Genomic DNA, 18022 nt, shown 5'->3' with positions numbered 1-18022 from the left:
AGGAGTCCGTTGAGGTGGTTCGGGCATCTGGTGAGAATGCCTCCTGGACGCCTCCCTCGGGAGGTGTTCCACGCCTCGAGGCTGACCCAGGACATGCTGGAGGGATTATATCTGTTGGCTGGCCTGGGAATGCCTCAGGAATTCCCCCAGAAGAACTGGTGGAAATGGCTGGGGAGAGGACAGTCTGGGCTTCCTTGCTGAGGCTGCTGCCCCCCTCCCCACCGGATAGAGCGGAGGACGACGACGATGACAGTTCCAACAGAATTCATCCAGCCATTATGATTGTTTTAAATGGTTACAAACCATATTTTCATAGTTAGCCAATGATAATAGACTTTTTTACAGTAATAAAACCACATATATTCAATGTTTTTGTTGTGGAAATTCTGTAATTAAATATCTATCAATTAACAAACAAATCTCTGTAAAACTGCAGAACAAATGTTGCTCTTCCTAGTAATTTTCATTTATTTAACCTATTTTTTTTTTAATGTTTTTACAGTTTAAACTGTTACTGAACAATTTTAGCCATTAAATAAAAAAGCATATATTTGTGAAATCATGATACATTTGCAAATGTATTTAAACAGTCCTTTTACATAAACAAAACAAATAAAAAATGGAAGGGTAGGTTTTCCATAGTTACAGATTTTTCCATTATTTTACATAAGACATGAAAATGTACAGGTTATATTTGTAATTTTATTGCTATTTCCATGTAATTTAAAAATACAGGGACAATCTGTAAATTAAAAAGGAAAAAAAATCATTAAAATTACAATTTTTTTCTCACAATATAAACTACACTATATACTCTATTTCTAATTTCTATAGTTTCTGAAATTATATGCCGTCTGCCCGGGATAGTGATTGTCTTTTTTGATGAAACCTTGAAACACATTTAAAAAAAAAATTAAATTAGAAGATTGTGCATTTTCATTAGGACCCCTTGGACGTTCTGCCCTGGGGCTCCCTGGACCCCATTTTGAGAAGCCATATAAAATATGCATTTGAGGTTTATATTCACTGTTTTTGTTGTTGTTGTTATTATTGATGATGATTATCTTATTTTTACTGTTCTCTGCCTTATCAGCTGCTGTCACTCGTTTCCTTGCGCATGGTCAAGTTCACGTTTATGGGCAACTTCCGTGCAGAGGGAGAGGGAGGGGGAAGGCCAGGGCTACATGCGGCTTGTGGAGGTTTCAATGGCGGCTGGGATGCTTACAGTGCGCAGGCGGCAGAGTGGTTCTTTATTTTCATTCATTCTTTTATGAATAGGTAAATAAGCATTCTTGTTTAGCTTGTTATTCAGCTGATTTCAGTCTGTCCAGTCATTTCTGATTTTATTAGCACCAGTGAAGTTCAAATGTTTGAGCTTAATTTACACACACACACACACACACACACACACACACACACACACACACACACACACACACACACTCTCTCTCCTCCTTCGGTCATAGAGAACATCACATCGAGCACGTCTTACACCGCTCTGTACTCGTCAGTCTCCTGAAGAACATACCGACAAGATCACCTGAGGAAACCAGGGTGTGCTTTCAAAATAAAAGCTGCAACTATTACGGTAGGACTTCAATCCACAGTATTGCGATTAAAAAACAAAAACAAAAAAACCCAAAAACCCCAAAAAACAAAGGGGGTTGGGGGGTTAAACATTCTTATGTGACTGGCCAAAAATGTGGATTCCACAAACAAAATATTTAAATGAAGAGTCTTTCTCTCAATTCGAAAAAAGCCCCCCCCCCAAAAAAAAAACAAATTTCTGAAACCTGTGACCTTAAAATCCTATGTGTAAACGGGGGCCAATATGCTTTCTGATTTAAAATAAATATGTCAAATTAAATAAATGGAATTTTTTAAGGACTCATCAGCAACCAGGAATCACAAACAACCCCCCCCCCCCCCCCCGGAGATAGGCTACAGCCCTACCCCCCCCCCCCCCCCGCGACCCTCAACATCATAAACGGAAGAAAATGACGGATGGATGGATGGCTTGCTGATCAAATTTAACCTGGATGGACTCCATCCAACTCTAAAAGACGAATTCCATGAAAGTGCTTTTCGTCCGCGCTGCTTTTATTTTGTAGCACGAAACTGGAAGTGATCTTGTGGAACATGTTAGCTTAGCGCACTCTTGGAGATGACGGAATTCAGACGTGCAGGATCAGACGTCTGCTGATGAAGTTTAAACTCTCTCAGAACTGAACCGAGGTTCTCTGCATCTCCTGCTTCTTGTCACTTGAACTCCAGAGGAGCTCTTGACAGACCTCAACATGCCGTTCGTCGACCGTGACTCGGACAATGACCTGGAACGTGTGGCTCTGGAGCGAATAGTCCCGGCTCTACTGGCTCACGGTTTCTGCTACGTGGACGGACTTCTGGGGGAGCTGGTCGGAGACGCGGTACTAGAGCAGGTGAAGGAGATGCATGTCGCTGGAGCACTGCAGGACGGCCGCCTGGTGGGTGCCGGCCTGGGCGTCCATCGCAGGAGCGTCCGCGGTGACAAAATCGCCTGGGTGAGCGGGTCGGAGCGCGGCTGCGAGGCGATCAGCTTTCTGCTCAACAGGATCGATCAGCTGATCTCCGTGTGTGCCCACCAGCTGGGTGGCAAGGCAATTCGGGAGAGGTCCAAGGTATGAAAGCGAGGAGTTGGTCAACATGACATGAAGTGTTTTACGCACGCTTTTACGCACGTGAAGTGTATTCACTCACCTGGAAAAACAAATCAGTTAAAAAAAAATCTCAATCAGTCGTTTACACTAAAAATATCACTTTGGCTTAGTGGAAATGTTGATTATGACTGCACTCTTTAACCTGTAGACATTGTTACATTAAATCCACACGTAATATTTACATTTATTTTATCTATTGCCAAAGACTTTTAGTTGCTCGTGTGTCAATCAGGTGCAAAACTAGATTGTTTTTCGATAATTTGTTTTTCACCTTGTAATTGTTTTTTCTTTTTCTTTATTAAAGCCACCTGTTGTTGCTTGTGAAATTCATTTGTTTGCATGAGACAGTTAACTGTAGACTTCCCTGAGGGACCTATAGGATAAATATGACGATGACACAATGTTCAACATCGAGGCAAATATAAAATATTATATAACTCTGTATTTTATTATAAAACATGTAAAAGTACAAATTCATGTGCAACCCTATAGCTAATTTACAAGATGTACCTAAAATAAATTGGAGCAAAATAAGTAGCATATGTTTGAAAGCATATATTCTTTGTTTTTAAAACCTCTGCCATACCTTCTAGATGGTGGGGTTCCTCTGAGAGTATGTTCCTCTTCACGTGCTCCCATACCAAACCATACATTCATTATGGTTTAGGATCTGGATGCCTACATAGGATCCTAATTACCATTTGGTTCCACAGACATGAGCTATTGAGCAGAGCAAGCCTGATATAACCTTCAAATATATTAATACTGTCTGTCCTGAGGCTTTTATTCATTCATAACTTTTAGAAAGTAGGAAAGACTAAAACTCGTCCAAATTTTTTTTTACTTTACTTTATTTATTAATCTTACGTGTTTTTGAACAAATCACATATGTTTAAGTTGTTCTCTGTGATGTCCTTGTTTCTTCTTAAACTTGTTCTAAAGGGAAAAAGTCTGTGTCTACAAATAAGTTAAAATCTCTGAATCCATTTAGACCTTTCTACTGTTTATCCTGTTCACCCTGGACAGGTTGCCAGACCATCACAGGCCCAACACATATAGACAGACAACCATTCACACTCACAGCCACACCTACGGTCATTTTAAGGTATAAATCAGCCTCGTCCCCATTTGCATGGTGTCCAGGTACTCTCCGGAGTACCTGGAGAGAACCCACGCAGGCACAGGGAGAACATGCAGACTCCACACAGAAAGATCCCCTGCCCGAGCCGGGGCTTGAACCCAAAACCCTCTTGCTGTGAGGCAACATTACTAACCACTGCACCTACGTGCCACCGCAATATCTAATGTATATGTCTAAAATTTTAAAAAAAGAATGAACAAAATATCAACGGTTGATGTTGGCACACATGTGAAATGTAGCAACTTAATGAGGTGTCAAACTTGAAGATGGTGTCGTTGATGATCTTTGGGTGACACGCTCATATTGTGATCCACATGGATGAAAACCCTCATGAAAATCATGTGACCATGATAACCTCTGCCAATCTAACAGTAGAGCAAATCCTTGCATGTGTTAGTGGTGACTATTTGGTTGAGGTGGCTACGTTAAAACTCACTTTCCTCATTTATAAAGTTTTGTTGCCATCAAATTCATTCTTACACATTATAGAACCTTGTTGGATCTCAGTTAAAGCTTGATGGTTATTAACTTTGAATTACAGAAGCTAACAAAGACTTGAATGTTAAGAGCTACACAGTAGATATTTGGAGAAGGAAGAGTCAGACATAGCATCTGGCTTTGTAGAACTTCAATTCGAAATAATTAGGGGTGTAATGATTCGTTTTAACAGTCATTTGATTCCTATCACAATTCGTGGTTACCAACACGATTCAAGGATGATATTGTTTCATTTAGAACAATACGATCTGAAACAATTCAGGGACTTTTTAGCCAAAAATACGACCCGTGTGACTGTGAAATGAATACCTGAGGACTGGACAGTGCATGTGAAGTTTCCTAGAATCCTGTTGTTTCTTTTAAGGGAAACAGGCATATATTGATTATGGATATAAACCAACAACAAGTAAACTACAATTAATGGCAAATGCATTCACATTTTATTTGAATAAAGTGCACCAACACATCAGGTTGAATTAACAGGAAGTTAACCTTTTCTGCTCTCATTTTCAATATTCAATACATTTTCAGTACAAGTACAGTGAGTGCAACCAACATTTCAACAGTAGATTTACCTGCTACTTCTGATTTTGTTTAGCAACATCAAAATAGTACAATATTTAAAGTCAAATTTAAAGTGCAACCGACACTCTTCAGGTCGATTTAACAGTCGGATTCCTTGCTACTCTTGCTTTTGATTTTCAACAGAAAAATAATACAATATTTAACATCAAAATTAAAGTACAATCAACATCTCTTCAGGTTGATTTAACAGTAGGTAGATATCAATACAATTGATTACATTTTAAAACAATGTTAGATCAATGTCGTCCGGAAGGCCAACTTGCCAAGCACAGATCAATGTAGTTGGATCATAGTAATATAAACCGATACATCAATGTAGTAGATGAATGGTTACGCCCCTAGAAGTAATGCATTGTAGTTGTAAGCTTCTGTGATGCATACAGTTACCTTAACCTTAGACCAACAAAATCCTCTCAGCTCAGAACTGATATCCAATGGACATTTCTCTCTGGCTCACATCTTTTACTGGGATGGAGGCATAGATATCTGTGTTTATGTCGCTCAGTATTGTTCTGACAACAGTAATTAATATTAATATCAATCATTCAGACCAAGACCATCTAATCTAAAGGTGATCCAAGAGATCGCAGACCTTAGCCATATGAAATATGTCATAAGACACCAATGAAAGTGTCACTCATTTTAGCCCCGGAACATTCTGCCAAGTAAACATCTGGCAATGAAAACTGAAGGGCACTCAGAGAGAGCAGTTCTCCAACAAAGTGATATGACATCGACAGATCCAGTAATTTCAAAATTGATCAATTGTTATCAAACTTGTCTGTGCAAGACTCAGTGAGAGCATCTGGACCAAAAACGGCAAACAAATACAACAGGAAGGCATTTGTGGTTCAAGACAAAATTGTGTCCAAAGTTTACAGTACTGACGATGCCAAAATCAAGTTTTTCATTCTTTGGTCTCTCTCCAAGAGGCAGCATGTTCAGCTCACTCCGAACCATGTAGAGTCTGTTAGAGAGTATGTTATGGGTAGGGCTGTAATCAACCAAAGAAATTCTTGGTCGACTGAAGCCCTCAGATTTCGACTAAAAATCAACTAATTTTATATATGAAAAATATACTGTGTCAACTATCAGCATGAAACCTGTTGAGGAATATTTAGATAATTGTTTTTGTCACGTTATAATAATTGACCTACACGATCATTTGTCCTGCGCACAGAGCGAGACTGAACAGAGGAGCTCAGCATCGCGGCTGAGACACAAATAGACTTTTAACTTAAAACTTTACACTCAAACACAAAAGGGCAAGTCCACTGTAAGAATTTTTACATTTAAAAGAAAACAATTATTAGACTAAAACATTGAAATGTCAATTCGGATATGTTCATATACTCAAAACTGATGGGGCAACCTAAGGTGGACAAGTTAGCTTACCGTTTTTAGGTGATAGGCCGTGTTTGTAGTGGAGCTGTGATATGCAAACTGTTGTTGGCAAACTTTGCATTCGACTTTTTTTGCACTATCTATTTTCTTGAAATGCTGCCACACTGCAGATGTCTTTGACATGGTGGAAGAGGACTGACTTTAAATGAAACCGTCAAAATTAAATATACATTCATCAAACCACCAGACTTTGGCTAAGTATTCTTCAGTCTGTCTGTCTCTAGCGGATTGGGTTTGTCCAAAATGGCAAAACAAGGGGGGTGTTGAAAGATAGATTGTTATCTGTGAAACAGGGGTCCTTTGAAAACACCCTCATTAGCACTTGGTACTTTCCTCCTGATGAAATTAACGTGGCAAAAAAATCGACCAATCAGAATTTTGGTCGAACCAGAACCATTGACTAATAAATCGACCAGTCGACTGAGAGATTACAGCCCTAGTTATGGGTGCCCTCAACAGTTTTTTTTTTTTGTGCAAATAACTGATCACTGGGATTTATTTATTTCTATTGATCATGTAATGTTCATAATTTAAATAATCTCAGTAGGGCAGTTTTTTAGGTATTAAAAGTAAGAGATAAAGACATATTCATAACTGCCAATTTTCTTTTAATAGCAAGCATTGCGTCCAAACTCTCTGTCTCTATTTCTCTATTGCTCTGTCTCTCTCTCTCTATCAGCCTGGGCTCGGGTAATATTTGATATTTAAGAAGACCTCAGTGTGTGTTCATATATATATATTTGAGATGTTTATTTTTCTGCAGCATCTCCACATCCAAATAATTGCGTGTGTGCCCCCCATAGTAAACATGGTGACCTGTTGTCTTGAGAGGGTCCATCAGAGAGTACACAATGTGACAACACACACAGAGACACACACACACACACACTTGTTGCATGTGACAGCAGGCGGACATGCTGAAAATACGTTTGCACTGAGAAGTGACCGACTGTTTACCTGAGAGCGTAGATTTTTCTGAACTAATCAAAATTAATGCAACAACATAACTATACTTATTTGTACAACATGTGATGTGACGTCAAGACATGCATACAACTTTTAAGATGCTTGTTTTCCAAATGGAGTTCTGATCTGATCAGCTACAGTAAGTTGGGCTCCAGAAGTCATCCCAGCCTGAATGAAAATGTGACTTTATTGTAAGTCTATTTCTCTCAGAATTAAGCTGGGTTGATCTTTCCTTTCTCTGTTTTACTACATAGTTCAGACATCAGCCTGTTTACTGTACTTGAGAATTCATTTCAGAACAGGAACAATGGGATCTGATGTCTCAGTGTTTCAGTATCAATCTACATGCCACTTCCGCCTTGTCAACACTCATGTCCTCAGGCAGACGAAGCCAGAAGCGTCCTACTGGATGCTGCCTCACGCTCCACACGTAGCTCTGCCATTAAACCGTCAGCAGGCTGGAAAGCTGCCAAGTGACTGCTCAGTCTACCCCACCATCCCTCCCTCTGCCTCGCTGCTAGAGAGATAATATACTTTCACAACAAAGGAATCTTTTTTCCTGAGCAGATCATTTCCTCCCAGCCCCACCCTCCTTTGTTTCTCCACATATTTTCACTCTGTGTTACTACAGCTGGCTCTTACCATGTTGATACGTGCCTTGGAGGCGGCAGCGCATGTAAACAAACATGAAAGCTGCCTGTGGTCACCTTCTCTTTACTGGCACTGGGGGTTTGTCATCATTCGTTGCACAGGAGGTCAGCTCTCCTTTAGTCCTTTGCACAAACACAAGTGTTTCTCTGCTAAACCTTTTAACACTAAGATGATATGGGGAAGGTGTTTCCCAGCATCAACATAGTTGTATGTTATGAGCATGTTAACACACACATCAGGTGATGATGACATTAGATAGATTGCATGATCAGAATGAATAGGTTGAGTCTAATCAACAGGAGCAATTAGGGGTTCAGTATCTTGCTCAAGGACACTTTGACCTTGGTCGCTGGGGGGAAGTGAGGATCGGGCTAGCAAGGCTTTGGTTGCTTGACGGCCACTCTATTGTTAAACCATGCCTACCCCACTTTTGAGATATTAAAGTAATTTTTAAAGATAATCAACAACAATGTTTTGGAACAAGCTGCCAAATAAATCTGAGGGAGTAATTCAACTCTGTGCATATCGATTATATTTGGATTGTAAACAAAACAAAAGTTGCACCAAATCACTGTGGTTCTGTTCTGTTCACAAATAAAAGGTATTTTTAGTCATACTAATATCAAAATATGTTAGATAAAAGTTCCAACATTGTGTGTAACATTGAGTGTCAGGAACTAATTCCTGTCCTCACATAGAAATCGGTTTCAAATAATAAATATCTTTTAAGGACAATTCAGAAGGACCATTTAAATCAGCAACTGTATTCTGATAGATTTCTGCATAATAGATGAGTTCAAATCAATTTATTTTCAGAACTCTACACTTATGAATATGTCTAAAATGCTAAATATATAAAGCACATTTGAACATTATTCTTTTTCTAAAACTACTCTGATTGTGATTATGTTAGTTACAAATATTCAACATTTTTTCCAAAACAGATAAAGATAATATGGAAGAAGAAAGAAAACATTTCATTTCAAATGAAATTAAATATAATAATTTAAAAGTTTGAATGTGTTGCTGAAGTCATGAGGACAAACTTAGTCTGTATTGTGGGAATCTTTTGTATATAATGTTTCTCGGTAGTTTTTGATAAAATCCTTCGGACAGACAAACTGAACACATCGTGTCTCCTATTAGAGAATAATTGGTGAAAAAATACATCTGAAAACTAATGATCATTTACATTTTTCATGAATCTGCTTATTACTCTGTATCTTGTTAAGTGCTAGAAAGAAGTGAAAATGCCCTCAATTCTTCTGTCTTTGTTGATAAGATTTTTTTAGGTGTATTTGTTTAAGAATGAATTGCAAAAAAATGATTTATCACATGGTGGTGCAGTGGTTAGCACTGTCGCCTCAAAGCAAGAAGGTTCCAGGTTTAAGCCCCTGCTTGGGCATGGGGTCTTTCTGTGTGGAGTCTGCATGTTCTCCCTGTGCCTGTGTGGGTTCTCTCTGGGTACTCCTGCTTCCTCCCACAGTCCAAAGACATGAGAGGGGACGAGGCTGATTGATACTCTAAATTGACCGTAGGTGTGAATGTGAGTGTAAATGGTTATCTGTCTCTATGTGTTGGCCCTACGATGGACTGGCGACCTGTCCAGGGTGAACCCCGCCTCTCACCCGAAGGCTGCTGGGATAGGCTCCAGCTCCCCCGCAACCCTTAATAGGATAAGTGGAAGAAAATGGATGGATGGATGTTTGTTGATTTTCTGTCATTTTAATGCAGCTTTACATCTATGAAACATTTGAACTGTAACGCTGCAGAAATGACCTACAATAAACTCAGGGGTCGCGTCTCTGTCAGCAGCCGCAGGATCAGCTGTTTGTGGCTCGTGGCTTGGTGTTTTTCCCAGAAGGAAGCCCTCAGTTTGAACTTTTGTTGGCTCTGACAGAGTCTCACGGTTTAATAGCTGTCTGCTCAGCTTATTATCCACTTCCTGCTCTGGTCAAAATGTCGCACCACTGAGATGCAAGGAAACCCCCATGTCCTGTTAGGAGAAATATGTCCCTCGCCACTGGCTAAAATGATTTATTACTCTTTATTTTTTTTATTTTTAAAGTCATGCTGTGTTAATAAAGTTGAAACGTTTTTTGGGACACATTTTACTTCATTCATTTTGTACATTGTATGTACATTTACTTCAGGCTTTGAAAATTGACATGAAAAATATACATACAGGCAAAAGTCAAACTAAAAAACAACAACTGAGATGAAAAAGGGTACATAATCAAAAGATGAAAAGAGCACTCAGTCTCCACTTTCAGTAAAATCTAAGTTGAGTTTAATTTACCTGAAAACTGCTTTACCATTGTAATGGTTGTAGTTGCTGGATTCATGGCTGTATCGAAAGAACAGCTGGAGGTGAAAAAACAAAAAGAATTTGATATGTCATTGATATTAAAATGTATTCATAGGATGTATTCATTAAATATGACTAACATTTAATATCAATTTATTAAATATAAATGTATATTTAGTACATTTAGATGTAAATCAAAGACTAACTCTTTACTCCAGGATGAGTTCTATTGCTAAAAGTTGAAAACACATAGCTTTCCAAGAACTTAACTTTTCCAGACTTTAAATAAAAGATATAGCAAGATTTAGATTTAAATGATTAATCATGAAATAAAACCAACACTGTTGCATCAACAGTCATATTACAGGAAAAAGTGAAGCCCCTGAAACACTATTTTCCTCTGTTGAATGCAAATAAGTTAATGTTATTAGTTGTCATACTGATGACACGTGTTTGTGTGTGTGTGTGTGTGTGTGTGTGTGTGTGTGTGTGTGTTTAGGCCATGGTGGCATGTTACCCAGGAAATGGGGCTGGTTATGTCAAACATGTGGACAACCCAAACTACGATGGACGCTGCATCACCTGCATCTACTACCTCAACAAGAACTGGAACACTGAGGTTAATTAATTGAACTCTGACTTCTCTTTTTGACTTCTGACATCCCGCTGACTGTGATTTGATGAATGATGTCTGCCTGAGATCTTACCTTAAAATTGTGTGTGTGTGTGTGTGTGTGTGTGTGTGTGTGTATATGTAAATACACATGATATTATAATATATATTGTGATATATATGATACTTTCCATCTTGAAATTCATTTTAATATTAGATTATGTCATTAACTTCATATTCTGTCTATACTTGTGTATGTATATATGTATATTTATACATCGTGATATATATATACACACACACACACACATATATATATACATATATATATACACATGTATATGTGTGTGTGTTTGTGTGTATGCATACGTAGGCCAGATTTATCAATGCCATAAAAGGTTTTGATGTCTGAACATTATTCCCTTCATAATCTTTTTCTCTTGTGATTGTGATTCTATAAATGCAAAATCAAAAACTGCAGGAAATCCATCCATCCATTTTCTACCGCTTATCCTGTTAAGGGTCCCAGGGGGGCTTGAGCCTATCCCAGCGGCTTTTGGGCGAGAGGCGGGGTTCACCCTGGATGGGTCGCCGTTCCATCACAGGGCAAACACATATAGACAGACAACCATTTGCGCACACAGCCACGCCTACGGTCAATGAAGAGTATCCAGTCACTCAAACTCTACACAGAAAGAACCCATGCTTGCGCCGGGGCTCGAACCCAGGACCTTCTTGCTGTGAGGTGACAGTGCTAACCACTGCACCACCGTGCTGCCTCAACACTTAATACATAATAATTATAAATGAAAATGAAAAGTAGAAAAAATAAATTTAAAATTTAGACAATTCCATCAATTGTGAAAATAATTAGATTTTGATGCAAAGTTTGAATTAAATTTAGAGTTCTTTTATTTCAAGAATGACTTGAATATGTTTTTGCAATCGACTCTCTGTACACAAAATTGTTGTTCCGGCATTCAAAGTCTTTTCTAATCTAAATTATTTCACTGATGGCTCTTCATGTTTTCATGGCATGACTTGAACCTGCTAATGTGATGTTAAAAGGGCTAGTGTTTGTCATCATTGTTCAGGAACATGGCGGTGTCCTCAGGATCTTTCCAGAAGGAAAACCCTACATGGTTGACATCAAGCCTCTGTTTGACAGGCTGCTCTTCTTCTGGTCTGACCGCAGGAACCCACATGAGGTGCAGCCATCCTACACCACCAGGTAACTAACCTGTCACATCAGGACTGATGGTTGCTGACATTTTCTCTTTGCATCTGTAGTTTCAATAAGAGATGCCTAAACTGACTGATAAATTCCAGGGATGGATACTGGCAACTACAGATTGTTGGCACCATCTGCTGGTCCAGATGAATACATTGATTAGAAGGGAATTGCACTAGACCATTTTTGTATTTGCATCTCAAAAAGTATTTTTCGTGTCAGAAGGGACTGTATGACTGTGCCACTTCAGATTCATCGGCATTCATAAATGAGCTTTGCAAACATGATGAATCCCACTTGTTCTGACTGATGTCAAATAAGCATGATGAGTGCCCTCTATGTACCACTAAGGGTCAGATATCCTCCACAGTTGTAGGGAAGCTCCATTCATCAAAGGTTAAAGGAGGATGAAGAACTTTGCGGGCTTTGAAATCGAGGTCCTGCTCTCAGAAATAGTAGACGTGGTGAAGAGTCATACATTGTGGAGTCAAACCTTATAGTTATCATGATTATAAAATCTGAAGTTTTATTTATGTATTCAATCTCACAATATCTTAGAAGAAATGAACAGGACATATCAGTTAACAACACATTTTTATTGAGTTGTTCTGTAACTACCCAATCAACTACCGTATTTAATGTAAAATACTGGTGCTTACTTTTAGAGACTTGTCTCTATGTGTTGGCCCTGTGATCGACTGTTGACCAGTCCAGGGTGAACCCCGCCTATTGCCTGAAGGCTGCTGGGATAGGCTACTGCCCCCCCATGACCCTTAACAGGATAAGCGGAAGAAAATGGATGGATGGACGTTTAGAGACTTACATCGCCAATCACCTCAATATATTGCAGACCTCCTCCCTCCCCATAACAGTAACATCGACTCTTTCTGCCTTTTGCAGCCATTTCTAAACTGGAAGTGATTGTACCTTTTAGGCAGTTGCACCTAAACTCTGGAACGTTCTCCCCCTACCTTTAAGATCCTTAGAATCCTGTAATGTTTATATGAGGCTGCTTAAAGAGTTTTGATTTCGACAGGCTTCTGGTTCCAACAGGCTCTAAACAGCTGCCCCATGTTAATTATGGCATTCTGCCTCAAAATTGACTGTTGCTGTAGTTGCCAGCAGTTATGTTTTTATTATTCTCTTATTTTGTGTTTGTTTATATTACGATTTTATTTATTAAGCACTTTGTGATTATGTATCTGCAATTACAAAGTAATTTCTTACTCGTGTATTAATTGGTATTACCACTCACAGATGTTGTTTATATCTAAGAAGAAATCCCTACAACAAAAATATACATAAATTGTTTGTATGAGTGATTTAAGAACACATTAATGCATATGAGTGTTTCTTCCACGAGGCCCAATATATTTTTTTCTGTTGCTTTAGAATATGTGAAAACTGTGAAGGTTTCTCAATATGGCAAACGGCTTCCAAAAATATCAGCATCAAGATTCCAAGTGTTCATTGTGGCCTTTTTCTTTTCATAAATGGAACATTTAAATATGGAACCAGGTGGATATCACACCAAAAAGCTGTAATTAAAAAAGCAAAAATATTTTTGTTTTTAGGTACGCTATCACAGTCTGGTATTTTGATTCTGAGGAGAGAGCAGAGGCCAAAAGACGATTCAGAGAACTGACAGGTACATGCACACACACACACACACACACACACACACACACACACACACACACACACACACACACACACACACACACACACACACACACAGAGTTTGTTTTTCAGTTTTTAGTTTGTTAAGCCATGTAGATACACCTAAAGAAGTAGTACAGATGTTCAGAGCCATTAAAACAATACAATTTAACAGAACAGTCAACAGTGGCTGGTTATTAAATTTCTCTGTCATTTACTGAAAGTTTTCTTTTTGTGTTGCATTTTATAACTTCAAGTTGCACCCTGCCTTTTGTGTGTTGCAGCACCTTAGGAGTGCAGCAGCTGATTGTCAGGAAACCTGTCATCTGGCTTTTAATTCTGTGAACAGTAGGAGAGGATGGCAGGAACATTTACCTGAACATTGACTCTGGATGAGCTGAAGGGATGTTTGTATGATCATCTGATACGCTGATGAACAGTTGTGATGATGATCCAGGTGACGTCAGCACTCTTCCTACTTTAAGTGATGTCTTTTCAACACTCCCCCTGCTGTGTTCTGTTAAGGTGGAGAAAATAGTAGACTGCACCTTTCAACTTTGAGACTGCAAAACGGTTGTGAAGGTTCAGAGACTTCCGAATCTGGGTATTATTTAAGATAAAATGAAGACACACTGCTGGATTAATCATTATTAATCAAGATTAATGTTGATGTCCAGTTATGGCTGCGACGATCCAGAAAAAGCTAGCATTCAAACATTTATTTAATTTTTTTTTTATAAAATCCAGAACTTTACTGCAATCAACTGTTTCAACTCTTCACATCAAACAAAACGTACCTGTAGAATAAAAAACTTTATTGATTACAATTGTTTTTTTGTCATTCATTTTGAACAATAATTCATGAACTAGTAACACAATGCAAACTCAATATCAGAAGGTCTGTATGTCACAAATGTACTTTTGCTCACTTGAGGGTAACCTGTATGAGAGTTGGTAATTATGTTTGCTTTTTTGTAAGTCATTAGATGGTGTGCCAGAACATTAAAATGATCAGAATAGGCATAAGCAAAGGCTAAAATGTGAAATTGATGAATACAGAACTTGTATGTGTCCTGTGCTCACATGCTAAACATTGCTGTTATTCTCAAAAAAGTCTGAGGGGAAAGTTAACTAGGCATACAAGGATTGGAAGACGACTATGCATTCATCCCCCCTTGCTTCATTTCCATCACTCTGCGCAGGGATTAAACACATTTACTGTTGTTGTGAATAGTGTGTTTAGCAAATCCACTCTTTCTTTTCACTGACATTTAAAGCCTTAATTGATTACTTTCTTGATTTGGATGATTTGCCCTCGCTTATTGTTTTAGCATAGAGAGAGAGAGAGAGAAAGAGAGGGAGATCAGCTGAGGGGTGAGTGACATTAGCCCTAAATATTTCTACAGCTGGTTGTCCTTTTCCGGGTTTTTATTTGGCAAATGTTAACAGCAAAAAGGAGAAAAATCACAACAACACAGACTGGGTCTGTTGCTGTCAAACAAACTAACAATCATGTTTGACTCACCCCTGATAATATCACTCTATAACCTTTTCACATGATCAGATGAAGTGATATGCTATGCTTTTCAGAGCATTTTTATGCTTACTTGAAGGACAGCAACTGATGAGGAGGTCCCTCCATGTAGCCGAGGAAATACAAAGAAGAATGTAAAGATCATGTTTTCATCCTACCTGGTTTAAGTCCCAACAGAGACTGTACTTTCTGAGAAAACTAAGAAAATTTGGCATGTCAACCAAAATCCTCAGCTGCTTCTACAGATGCACCATTGAGAGTGTCCTTACCGCCTCTATCACAGTCTGGTACTGCACGGCATAAGACAGGAAGGCACTCCAGCGGGTGAGCAAGACTTCACAGCACATTGCTGGGGCAGCAAGACATTTACAAATCCAGAGACCTACGAAGAACACACAACCTCATCAGAGACAGCACACGTCCACAACACTCACTTTTCACACTCCTTCCATCAAGCAGACGCTACAAGGAGTTTTAAGTCCAGGACCACAAGGCCGGTTAAAACAGCTTCTACTCACAGGCCATCAGGCTCCTCAATGAATCACTCACACACACCGCACACAACACACACACATATTCAGAAACTGAACACTATATTGTTGGTTTTAATCGTTTATTGTTGTTTTTATTGTTATTATTGTTTCTCTTGTTCTTATTTATTTTAATGTGTTGACTTTTTTAGGGAGATGAACAGAATAAGAATTTCATTGCGTAGTATAACTACCTGTTTTGCTGTGCATATGACAATAAAACTCTTGAATCTTCATGAATTCAAAGCCAAAGTGTCTTATCTGCAATGAAGCTGTTATTGTTTGCAAAGATTCAATAATATACAGCATCAAAAGACAAAGTACAGCATCTGCAAAGGTGCCTTTCTACCCCACGAATGATGCAAAATTCAAGCACTGGTAGCAAGCTTTGCTTTGCAGCGAGCTATTCGCTGATGCATAATGTTTTAAAGAGATAATTTGTAATTGGAGGAACTATCAACTGATGGCAAGATTGACAAGGATTTACCTCAGTCAAACAGATCCCACTGTCTTCGAGGTCTGTACCCACTGCATAAACACTATGATGCATGGATTCTGGGACGGATTAGAAATAGCTATGTGTATAGAAAGTAGCTGAAGTTACCCGTACACTCAAGAGAGTCATTTTTGCTTGCGTTAGTCTCATGAGAGCTTGTTCAAAATATCAAAAAATAATTTTTGAAAAACAACAGGGTTACGCAGGGGTGGCATGGCTCAGGTGCAGCATGGTTCAGAGGCGGCGTGGCCGCAAAGCAGCCGAAGGGTCACTGGTTTGATCGTCACTTCCACGGATTGAAAAAAATATCCACGTAGGCTAATCCTCCTAATAAAACCACACAGTTGTAAAAAATGATAATGCATTAAAATTTATAAATTCAAGTTGAAGTGCAGGTTGTGATTGTTTGCATCAACATAATTTACATACACACATGGTTTTCACAGTATATAGCATCTGAGTTACAGTTGGCAATTGAGATAAGACAAGTTAAATTCAAGTCATGATGGTTGCTCCTAATTTTCCTAGCATTTATTCTAGATAACTAGCTCACGAGCATAAGGCTAGCCAAAGGCTATCATAAGTCTTGGTAAACTTTATTCAACATTCTTTTCTTAAGCAGTGTAAAGAGTTTTTGAGAGGATGGTATGAATAAATTATGACATGACTTTATTTTTTCCAAAGGAAATTATTCACAAAAGTCAAAGAGGGAAATTGACATTTACCTCACATAATGGGGAAATCAGCTGGTGTCCAGTGTTTTCTACGAAACTTCAGCTCCAATAACCATCCATCCAGTTTCTACTGCTTATCCTGTTAAGGGTTGCGGGGGGCTGGAGCCTATCCCAGCTGCCTTTGGGCAAGAGGTGGGGTTCACCCTGGACGGGTCGCCAATCCATGGCAGGGCCAACACATTGAGACAGACACACTCACAGCTACGCCTACAATCAATTTAGAGTATTCAATCCCCATTTGCATGTTTTTGGACTGTGGGAGGAAGCCGGAGTACCAGAGAGAACCCATGCAGGCACAGGGAGAACATGGAGACTCCACACAGAAAGATCCCGTGCCCGAGCCAGGGCTCGAATCCGGAACCCTCTTGATGTGAGGCGACAGTGCTGACCACCGCACACCATACTGCCTGCTTTAATAACCACCTCTGTTTTTTGTCACCGGGAAAACAATGCATTTGTTTGTGCCCCATTCTTACTGTGCAGACCTGTGCTGGTCTTCTAGCTTTTCCCAATGTCAGAACAAAAACATTCAGTGAAGCCTCATTCCATTATTATGGCCCACACCTGTGGAACACCCTGCCGGAGGGCCTCAGGGCCACTGAATCTATTGATTCTTTTAAGGCCAAACTCAAAACATATCTTTTTAACTTAGCTTTTAATTGAGTTACTTGTTTTAATTTACGATTATTGTTTTAATTTGCAATTATTTATGTATGATTACTTAGGTATCTTATTGTCTTTTAATTTTCTTTATTGTTCTTATTCTTTCATATTAACATGTATTTGTGCAGTCCTTTAATATTTATTTATTTATTTACTTTTTCAGCTCCAGTGTTCTCCTCATGGGGGCCCTCCACACCGAGAGCCTTGTCTGGACTGCCTGCGGGGTGCTGTGCGGCGGGTTCCCCCTGGCCTGGATAGTTGGTGGGCCCTACTCCAAGGCTGTATAACCTTGGTTTGGCCCCCTGTCTGTCCA

At 39.1% G+C, this 18022-nt stretch overlaps 1 protein-coding gene across 2 annotated transcripts; it reads left to right on the top strand.

The window, feature by feature from the left end:
• Positions 1-2163: 2163 nt before the first annotated feature.
• On the top strand, positions 2164-16050 carry egln3 (egl-9 family hypoxia-inducible factor 3). Of its 2 annotated transcripts, XM_086182343.1 has the most exons (5): positions 2164-2657; positions 10749-10868; positions 11957-12093; positions 13668-13741; positions 14037-16050. In XM_086182343.1, exons 1-5 carry the CDS (start codon positions 2298-2300, stop codon positions 14042-14044), a joined length of 699 nt encoding a protein of 232 aa, XP_086038469.1. In that variant the 5' UTR covers positions 2164-2297; the 3' UTR covers positions 14045-16050. The 2 variants fall into 2 exon arrangements, with proteins under 2 accessions (XP_086038469.1, XP_086038470.1); XM_086182344.1 differs by lacking the exon at positions 10749-10868.
• Positions 16051-18022: the final 1972 nt, after the last annotated feature.

Source organism: Aulostomus chinensis, chromosome 17, assembly GCF_037954235.1.
Source record: "Aulostomus chinensis isolate RoL2024-O1b breed Wild chromosome 17, RoL_Achi_v1.0, whole genome shotgun sequence".
Taxonomy (NCBI): Eukaryota; Metazoa; Chordata; class Actinopteri; order Syngnathiformes; family Aulostomidae; genus Aulostomus; species Aulostomus chinensis.
The sequence above is the reverse complement of the archived record's forward strand: the minus strand, read 5'-3'. Positions and strand labels throughout refer to the sequence as shown.

Excerpts from the sequence above, each read along its gene's own strand:
- egln3 (XM_086182343.1), top strand. The coding sequence starts at position 2,298 with ATGCCGTTCGTCGACCGTGACTCGGACAATGACCTGGAACGTGTGGCT. Across the intron at positions 10,869-11,956 it reads ACAAGAACTGGAACACTGAG|GAACATGGCGGTGTCCTCAG; the intron begins GTTAATTAATTG and ends ATCATTGTTCAG. Across the intron at positions 12,094-13,667 it reads CAGCCATCCTACACCACCAG|GTACGCTATCACAGTCTGGT; the intron begins GTAACTAACCTG and ends TTTTGTTTTTAG.